This window comes from Lemur catta, chromosome 23, assembly GCF_020740605.2.
Source record: "Lemur catta isolate mLemCat1 chromosome 23, mLemCat1.pri, whole genome shotgun sequence".
NCBI lineage: Eukaryota > Metazoa > Chordata > Mammalia > Primates > Lemuridae > Lemur > Lemur catta.
This window is the reverse complement of record NC_059150.1, coordinates 26,990,231-27,000,265: the sequence shown is the minus strand read 5'-3', so window position 1 is coordinate 27,000,265 and position 10,035 is coordinate 26,990,231. Positions and strand designations below refer to the sequence as shown.

Sequence of the window (10,035 nt, the reverse complement as noted above, 5' to 3'; positions counted from 1 at the left end):
TGTCTCTACTAAAAATAGAAAGATATTATCTCACCAACTAAAAATATATATAGAAAAAAAAATTAGCCGGGCATGGTGGCACATGCCTATAGTCCCAGCTACTCAGGAGGCTGAGGCAGGAGGATTGCTTGAGCCCAGGAGTTTGAGGTTGCTGTGAGCAAGGCTGACGCCACGGCACTCACTCTAGCCTGGGCAACAGAGCGAGACTCTGTCTCAAAAAAAAAAAAAAAAAAAAAATCTGTCCAGTGAATTATATGCTTGATATAATGCATCCACACGGTATTAAAATTAAACTGTAACATGATTGTTTCAAATTTTTTATTTTGTAAAACAATTTGAGACACTAAGGTAAAATCTTACAACAATAACGAAAACAATATAGTAAACTTCCCAAATAAGGCTTTGTTAATTAAAAAAACCCACAGTATAGATAGATAACATGCCTAATTATTAAAGTTAAATATGGCTTTATGAGGAATGACTTCACACTCTCTGGGAGCATTTAGTTTTGCAACTAACTTCCATTCTTTTATGAAGTCGTCAACCACAGCCCATTTGAAAGTAGGAAAAGAACTTTCAGAAACAGAAGTTCTAATTTTGTACCTTGGTAACATGAATTTTATACTTAGTTGAACACGAAAAATCACAAAAAAAGTCTGGATTGTTTTAATAATTGCTTAGAATTTTAGACATACCATTTAATCTTTGACTTTAGGAAATAGATTTCAGGGTCCTGAGTGAATAAACGTAAAGGCTAATCTTGACCTACACAAAGAGCCATTATTACCATCACTGAGTGGCCTAAACAATCTTGTCATTAGCGGCTCTCGCTCATTTTTACAGCCCTGGAGAAACACCTCTGAGCTATTTCATTGTCTTTCGTTTTCTAATTTCATTTTTATTTTGAAACCATAATCTTTGTTTTCTTTGGAATAAACATTCAGCATTGGATTACTTTTTCCTTTTCGCTCTGAGCGGAGAGCGCGCCCCGCGCACGGCTGACCGGGCTCGGCCCGCCCCGAGGTTGGGCGGCACCGGCGCGTCTCCCGTCGCCCGCCCAGAAACTTGTCCGCCAGGAAGCCGGGAGGGCGGCGGGCGCTGCGATTCCGTGTCGGACCTTTTCTTCCTCCTCGGTTCCTCCAGAACGTTGGCCACCGTGTCCGCACACCGTGTCCCCGCGCCGGCGAGCCTTCACGGGCCGGTCCCGCCCTAACAGGAACAGGGCGGGGCTGCGACACGGCGCGAGGGCGGCGAGGGAGGCCCCCGGGCCTCGCCGGGTCTCCGCGCTCCCGGCCGCCGAGGGGGGACGACGCGGGGCGGCGCCCGGGAGACCGGCGGGGCGGGGCGCGGAGGGGGCGGGCTCTCCGGCGTCGCGGTCTCGGCTCGCCCCGCTCGCGGCTGCCGAGGGACGTGACCATGTACTGGCGCGGCGCGGCGCTGGCGGGGACGCGGCTCGCTCGGAGCGGGAGCTGCTCGCCGGGCCGGCTCGGCGGGGCGGCGGGAGCGGCGGCCTCCGGGTACGGGGCCGCGCGGCCGCACGGGCGGGGTCCGGGGAGGGCGCGGGGGCCCGGACGGGCGGGGACAGGAGGGCGCCCTAAGCGGCCGTGTCGCGTGGGCTCCCGGGGGCTCGGGGAATCGCGTGGCGTTCTCTTCACCGGCCCCCGGGGAGAAGCCGGCCACGCACCGGGCGCCCCGACACACCGGAACTTCAGGTAAACAGTGATGGTTTCAGGCCGAGTGTGGCTGTCGCACTGGACGTCCCTAAAACGGAAGAGTTACCCTCTGTTTCTCTGAAATTCTAACTTAATCGGTCGTCCTGCATTTTTATTGTGAAACCTGGCCACCCTTCCGCAGGAGGTGAAGGTGACGATTCCTACTAAGTGGCCAAGGATTTGAGCACTGTGACTTGTGTTGGTAGCGCCGCTGGCTAGACGGGAACAGTGCTCTCCTTGCGTCCCCCGTCGCGTGGGCCCGCGGCTCGCTGCCTGCCAGGGCGCATGCGCGCCTCGCGGGGAGCGCCCCGTCTGCATCTGGGAACCCCCGTCTTGCGGGACGGCAGAAACTCGTAATTCACTTTCCAGACCAAGCTGGAGACCCCCTCCGGAATGCGCCAATCGCGTGGTGTTAACTGTTGGACTGACAGACCCCGGAGGTCCCGTGGTGTTTTTTCTGATACGTGTCCCCGGGGCACGTAGCGCTTTGCCTGCCTGGCGCATCCTCGGCGCCCCGTCTGCGCGGCGCGGCTGCTGTGCCCCGGCTTCCTCCGCGCGTGCGGGCGGTCGCTGTCACAGAGGTCAGCCAGGAATCCGAGGGGACGAGTGCCTTCCAGAAACTTTCTCTTTTAATTCAGAAAGGAGTTAGGAGCAGCGAGCTGGGGAGACTGCAGCCAACTCAGGAGCGGGGTGCAGGTTTAAGAAAAAAGCAGGTTCAAAGTGCACCTCCTATCTCCTCTCACTTCCCACGGAAACAATCTCTTATGAAAGGTCTACTGGAGAGCCTGTTTCGACAATAAATAGTGTGGAAAAATAAGTAAATGAAAAATGCCATCACTACAGTGGGCTGCTAAAAAAGAAATAAAAAGAATGCTGTGACAGACACGTGGTTTGGGATGACAGTCAAATGCTGGGCTTGGTGGAAAGGGTTTGTTTTCTTAGTTGATAAACTAGAAACAGCCTTCCGGCTTATTCCACCGACACTCCTCCTTAGGTCCAGGCCGGGGCTGCCTGACCGTTTCTTTTCTGGTTTAGGCTTCAGGAACTCAGCCTGCTTTTTTCTTAAACCTGCACCCCGCTCCTGAGTTGGCTGCAGTCTCCCCAGCTCGCTGCTCCTAACTCCTTCCTGAATTAAACACACAGGACTTTTTTGTTTTAAAGATTTTCTTGCTAATCTATTGGGAAGCAAGGAATAAAAGATTGTAAGCATTGGATAGTTACAATGTCATAATGTTTAGTTGCAGTAGTTCCTGTCTCTCTTAGTCTTTGTTATAACTGAAGGTGATGTTTGTTATAGCTGCCTTATTCTGTGTGGGGTATCACTATCCAGTATTCCCCCCACTTACCCATGGGGGACACATTCCAAGACCCTAGTGGCTGCTTGGAACTACAGATAGTACTGAACCCTGTCTGTCAGGGAATTCTGGTAGTAAAAATAAAATAAAATAAATAAATGAAGTACTGGACCCTGTATATACTATGTTTTTTCCTATACATACATATCTGATAAAGTTTAATTTATAAATTAGGCAGAATAAGAGATTAACAATCATAACAATAAAGTAGAACAATCATTTTAATAATAAAACACTCGTTTCAAGAGCTCCCTTACTGAATCTTTGCGGAGGCTGAATGCTTTCTGGCTTAACACATTGCCATCCTTGTAACACATTTTCTGTTTATGTCTCGGTAAGTTTAATGCTTTACGCACTTACATGCGATGTGGCTGTCACTTTTGCAGTTTGACGTGTGACAGCAAAGCTAGCATGAATTTTTTTTCCTCTTCACAGTTTCACAGATAGAAGCTTTGCTTGTACTGCAGATCTTAGTAACCTTAGCATACGATTTTTTTTTCTTTCCTTGTTAAGTGTAGAACTTTTACCCTTGCATTTAAAGGGAAGCACTTTAGGGCTCCTTTTTGGCCTATCCTAATTGCCAGCATCATTATTCTTGTCCTTTGGGGGCATGACTAAGTAAAATAAGGGCTACATGAACACAAGCACTGCCATACTGTGAGAGTCAGTGTGATCATCCAGAGGGCTGGGAAGTGATTAACGGGTAGGCAGGGTACACAGCGTGGATGTGCCAGACAAATGGAGGATTTGCATCCTGGGCAGGAGACAGCTAGATGGCACAGGATTCTATCGTGCTACTCAGAACTTAAAACTTATGAATTGTTTATTTCTGGAATCTTCCATTTGATAGTTTTGGACCACAGTTGACCTTAGTAACTGAAACTAAAGATAAAGGGAAACTATTATATACAGCAGATGTTCATCATCCAAAGATAACTAACATATATTAGAAAGAGCCATTTAGAGTGGATTAACTTTGAAAAAAGTGAAAGAAAACATTATAAAAATAGCTTATTTTTATATTTGAGAACATTTAAATTTAAATGCACTCACTAATGAATGACTAAATTGTTGATTTGGAGAAAATTTTTCTGTCAAAATTTGAGTTTTGCAAGATAATCATAAGGATATTTTAAAAAATATTTGAAGCTTCAAATCTTTGCTCTCATTTCTTAGATATTTGAGTAATTCTCTTTTGAAGCATCTGTTATATCTTATTCTGTTGTAAGATTTGTGTGATAATTTCACTCTGCAGTTAGTGTGCATCATGGTATTTGATATTGTTCCAACAATGCAGTAGGGCCTGACTGACCAAGAAGGATGAGTGGATGGGGAAAGAAAGGTTCTAGGGATAAACAGAGAGATTTGATGATGTTAAACTGGTTGGTTTTTTTTAATGAATATTTTCCGACAACAAATGCTTGCTTTCACAAGCTCCCAACAGCTAGGTTTTGGATAATGAATACTGACATAATGAGGGGCGCGATAAGCAGGAAGTAATGGTAGTAATGTCAAAGGTTATTGAACACTTACTCTGTGTAAGGCACTGTTCTACTTTCTGTGTATCAATTCATTTAATCGTCACAAAACCCTCAGAGATGAGAGTGATTGCTGTGCCCGCTTTATAGACTGGAATATTTGGAGCTATGGACTGTTGTGGTTGAGCCATCTTAGTTTCCTTGAAATCTTTAAATATTTGTGGGTTCTCTGCTTCACAGAATGTTCATGGAGTTTTGTCAAGTTTTAATAAGAAAATGGAAACTATATTTTTTAATCAATGGTCAGGTCATATGGCCAATAAGTAGAACAGAATATTTGAAATTTGATGGTCACAAATGAAAATGTGATGGGCTTTAAACACAGTAAATGTGATTTTATTAAATAATTTAGGACATTGGAAAGCTAGTTAGATAAGCACGTAGGCCCTTTTGGTTTTAGTAAATGAATACTTTGTAAACTGATTTTTTGTACTGATAATAAGTAATTTTTTTTCTATTTTATAAGTTTGGATATATTTGTATATAAGGTTTTCTTCAAATAGAACTCGTGATAAATTACCTTCAATGCTTAATAAACCATGTTGACCTTTTTAATTCCATTTAGGATGGGGAGCAGCGTATCGTCATCTTTGGGGAAGTCAGCAACTGCTCCTGTGAACCAGATCCAAGTGAGTGATATGGGAGATGTGGGAACACTTTCCTTTGTGGAAAAAGAATTATTTTACGTATTTACTTTGCTTATTCAATATCCAGACTTAATATAACTTAGCAAAAAATGAATTACTAAATTACTATTTATTTTAAAATATGTCAAAATAATCCATGTAACAAAGAAGTCCGAGATGATTTTGCTAATAAAAATTTATGAGATTTATTCTTAGTGAGGTATTCACCCCCTCTAAGTTGGCTCTATGAGGTCGGCTGCTCCTTTTCATCACACCCACCTCAGGTCCACTGTTGGCAGCAGTCGAGCTGCCCTTAGCTAGGGATCTTGTTGGATTTTGGCCCGGGCAGCTGTTTAACAGCTTTCTTCCCTAACATAGAACATAGTATGCAGTAGTTACTCCATAAATGATCCTCTCAGGCGTACTGTACGCTGCTGTGTTCTCTTGTTCTCCTCTCTTTTACTGCAAAGCTTAGTCATTCTGCCCCAGAAACTCTCTTATATGTATGTTTTTCTTCCCTTGCAGCTTATAAGACATACTCATTTTTTTCTTTTTCTTGCTTATCACCATCACCACATACAAAAAAATTTTCCCTTTAATTGATTTGGCTAAACGTACAGCTGTTGAATGTAACAGTAATACTAGAAACCTGTTGTGAGGGAATTGCATTTTTTAAAATAAAAATACAACATCATGAGATGTAAAGTAAGGATGAACTTCAGAAAAGTTGGGAAGAGGGTTCAAGAAACCCTGACACTGTCGTCTTGAGTTTCAGCTCACTTTGGAATCTGTTTGTCAGTGTTTTTACTTGTTTTTACTACGTATTGGCACCCACGAGGCTCATCTCTCTCTCACAGTGGTCTCAGTGTGCCGGTAACCTGAGGCAGCGTGGTGGAGGGAAGAGCACTGGCTTTGCTGTCGTGACAGGGTTGGGTCAAATCCTGGTATTGTGAACCTCAGCCTCAGTTTTGTCATCTGTAAAATGGATTCACTAATATACATCTCTGGTATGGCTGGCCCTCCCTGAGGGAGACTTTTATAATAAATATTATGAGTAAGCAGAAGAGAAAGTATAAAAACAGACCAACTTGCAGACAGCTAGGCTATAACTTAGGACCCTTCTAACACCCGAGGGTGGGTACAACTTCTGAAGCACTTTGCCTGGGTACTGTACTTTCTGATATTTGGCCTTCATCTCGAAGGTGCTGCTATGACCACTCACCACAGAAGAACAACCTAGACAAATGCGTGGGTACTAAACCTATCCATTGAAAATTTCTTAAAGGACCTAGCCATTCATATATCTAAAAGCAAAAAGACAAAGTAAACTTAACAGGCTGTGCAGATGCATAGCAAAATCTCATGGTCATTGTGGTAAAGGTCTGGAGACTAGTTTCCAAACCAGGATGATACAAGAATCATCTGGGAAAGTTTTTAAAAACTACAGATTTTGACCTCAGTCTCAAAATCATTGACTCAGCATTTCTGGAAGTAGCTTTCCCAGGACCAACGGTACGAGAATATCAATGCAGTGACAACAGCTTTTGCGCTATGAATATGTATCGGAAGGGGTGGAAGTGGAAGAGTGTGCTGTTGTTTATACCTGGATCAGTGAAAGCCTTACATTTAAAGAGAGCTCACACATTATTCCTCACCACTGAAAGTTATGGAAGGTACCCTCTTGGCCCTAGCATCATCTTTCCAGAAACCTCCGTGCCATGAGAGCCAAGTGGAGGAAGAAGTGAATGTTCAGGCTGACGCACAAAAGGAAGAGGCAGAGGCCCAAGTACACCACCAGCTGTGCACACGTGAAGGCCACAAGAGAGAAACGTGGAAGACCAGGGCCCGGGGATGCTGGGACCAGTTGCTGGACTGCACGCCACTGTCCAGAACTTGCCTCTCAGTGGATCTAGAACTTCATTGTCATCCCATCGCCAAGACCATGTCTGAGAGACCCATCTTGCTCATACCAAAACAGTGCCTATTGGTCCTCTGCCCTGCACCTGACATTTTGGACTAGCTCTGTTCTCAGTTGTGGCTGAGTGTAACAAGTGTACAATAAATCATATCTTCTGCTGTTTCAAAACAAAGAAATTTATAGAAGGTAAGGAGTTAACTCCTTCTGAACTCCTACTGAATCTTAGAGCAGCAGGATACCAGAGAATAAGTACCTGGACTACAGAGCCAGATTTGCCTGGGTTCAAATCCCAGCTCTCCCACTTGTTATCTGAGGACCATAAACAAGTTATTTATCTTACTCTGTACTTCATTTTCCTTATCTGCAAAGTGGGGATGATAATAGGACCTATCTCAGGATTGATGTTTAAATGGCCTGGTAAAGGCAAAGTGTTGAGAATAGTGCCTGGCACACAGAAATGTTTGCTCAATATGAATTGGCTGTGATTATTATTTGTTATTATTAGTAATATTGCTATTCCATGCCTGGTACTTTCTATTTGTTACATCGTTTTTTCCTAAAACATTCTTTGAAGGGAATAATATCCTTAGTCTACAGATGAGAAAATAGATGATAGAGACTTAGTTTGAGTCTGAATCATGAGACTCCAAAATCTACACCCTTTCTACAACATTATAGTATTATTCTAAAAGGTAATGTCTAGAATTAAGATGATTTTTTAAAATTTTATTTCAGGAAACAATTTCTGATCATTGTGTAGTGATTTTCTCAAAAACATCCTGTTCTTACTGTAAAATGGCAAAAAAGCTTTTCCATGACATGAATGTTAACTATAAAGTGGTGGAATTGGACTTGCTCGAATACGGAAGCCAGTTTCAAGATGCTCTTTACCAAATGACTGGTGACAGAACTGTGAGTATATCCTCTGGTGCTATTCCTCCTTCGTAGGTTCTGACCTGGCTTACCTAGAGCTTAGACTCTCGTGTTAGGAAAATGAGCCAGACATTGAGTATCTTATATTGATAAAGAAACTGCAGATCTGGGAACTAGATTCTTGCAATAGGAAACAGCAGAGTTAATTCATTTTATTTTTATTCTTACCGTGTGTGCATGTGTGTGTGTGTGTGTGTGTGTGTGTGTGTGTGTGCATGTGTGTGCATGCCTGTGTGGGGGTTGACTGGAGCAGGGGGGGTAATGGTGTCATAAGAGCTTGTCTATGGCGCTTGAAGCGAGATAAAAGTGTCCCTCCTGCCTTTACTTGGACAATACAGAACAGGGGTTGGCTTTCAAGTACTGTGCTAATAGGAGTGCTTTAATGCTTCATGTTTATAGGCTCTTGAAATTTGTAGATTTTTCCATAATATGGATAATCAAAAAATATACAATATTGCCACTTTTTTCCTTCTTGTTTATATATGCATGAAAGAAGTTTATAGCCCATTCTTCCCCTTTGGTAAACAAATGTAAGACATAACCATTTAAACATTATTAATAATTAGACTGCTTAGTTTATCTTTTATAAACCATAGTGATTAGGAAGAAGGGTCTTAGAATCAGATTGTCCTGGATTTGAATCCCAGCTCTTTCATTTACTATCACTGTGATCTTGGGCAATTTCCTGGGCCTCATTTTCCTCCAAAATCAGGCTAAAAATGATACCTTCCTCAAGGATTGTAAAGATTTAAAGATCTAATTTGTGAAAGAGCTTAGTGTGGTGCCTGGCTCATAAAAGTACCCAGAGTGTGAATGTCTATTATTATGTGAAATGATCTTACAGTTCTGATGCTGGGGGAAGCCTAATCTATCCTTTATTTGTCCAACAGGTTCCAAGAATATTTGTCAATGGAACATTTATTGGAGGTGCAGCTGACACTCATAGGCTTCACAAAGAAGGGAAATTGCTTCCATTAGTTCATCAGTGTTATTTAAAGAAAAGTAAGAGGGAAGAATCTCAGTGACATAGGTATTCAAAACTTTGCTAGTAAATGTCAGTTATTTAGAGCGATAATGCCTGATAGTGTCTTTAAAATGAGGATTTTTAAATATATGAATTCTTTTCATGAAGAAGATGTAAAAATAATGAACAATAAATTGCAGTGGAAACCTCATCTTCCTACTTGCCAATTCTTTTTGTTTTCTATTTCAGCACATTATGGGGGTACAAAAGTTTAGGTTATGTATATTGCCCTTGCCCCCCGCCCCAGTCAAGCGTGTCCATTCCCCAGACAGTGCGCATCACACTCATTATGTAGGTACACACCCATCCCCTCCCCCCCCCATCTGCCCAACACCCAATTGGTGTTATTCCCAAATGTGCACTTAGGTGACTACTTGCCAATTCTTGAGCAAAGGGGATGGTATTTAAAAGACAAGAGAAGAATGTGTTTTATTAGGAAGTTACATATGAATTTTACAACTGATAGCTAGAAGATAAGCATTTGGAATTCTTTATTCCCTATAGTATTCAGAAGGAGTTAACTCTTTACCTTCCATAGCTTTCAGTGGTAAGGACTGATGTGTGATTTCTCTGTAGAATTTAAATTTCTCTCAGTGATACAGTTGTGAAGTAGGTAGGGGTATCTTGTACCATATTGTGACAAGCCTTCACATTTTGTACTTGCAGAGTAATAGAAGCATATTAAATTTGTAGCATGGAATGAAATTTATATTAGAGAAACTAAATCACTCATTTAATGACTTAGTAGTTCCAGGGAACAGAACTGTACCTATGGGCAGAAATTAAAAGGAAGATTTCAGCATTTTATAAGGATGAACTTTTGAAACAGTTCAGGAATACTTGAGTTATGTTCTGAGGTGAAGAGTTCTGCTTTCCAGAACGTGTTTAACGGCTGTTGGAAATGTCACATAAGGGAACCAGGCATTGGA

The 10,035-nt window shown here is 42.5% G+C and overlaps 1 protein-coding gene across 2 annotated transcripts; it reads left to right on the top strand.

The window, feature by feature from the left end:
• Positions 1 to 1,399: 1,399 nt before the first annotated feature.
• Positions 1,400 to 9,257, top strand: GLRX2 (glutaredoxin 2). Of its 2 annotated transcripts, none has more exons than XM_045536351.1 (4): positions 1,400 to 1,517; positions 5,171 to 5,234; positions 7,885 to 8,061; positions 8,973 to 9,257. In XM_045536351.1, the coding sequence occupies exons 1-4, from the start codon at positions 1,417 to 1,419 to the stop codon at positions 9,105 to 9,107; spliced, it is 477 nt and encodes a 158-aa protein (XP_045392307.1). In that variant the 5' UTR covers positions 1,400 to 1,416; the 3' UTR covers positions 9,108 to 9,257. The 2 variants fall into 2 exon arrangements, with proteins under 2 accessions (XP_045392307.1, XP_045392308.1); XM_045536352.1 differs by lacking the exon at positions 1,400 to 1,517 and adding an exon at positions 1,598 to 1,712.
• The last annotated feature ends 778 nt before the right edge of the window (positions 9,258 to 10,035 follow it).

What these genes read in the sequence shown, in the direction of transcription:
- GLRX2 (XM_045536351.1), top strand. Translation starts at nt 1,417, where the DNA reads ATGTACTGGCGCGGCGCGGCGCTGGCGGGGACGCGGCTCGCTCGGAGC. An exon ending in GCGGGAGCGGCGGCCTCCGG is followed by an intron (nt 1,518 to 5,170) that starts GTACGGGGCCGC and finishes AATTCCATTTAG; the next exon opens with GATGGGGAGCAGCGTATCGT. An exon ending in AAATGACTGGTGACAGAACT is followed by an intron (nt 8,062 to 8,972) that starts GTGAGTATATCC and finishes TTTGTCCAACAG; the next exon opens with GTTCCAAGAATATTTGTCAA.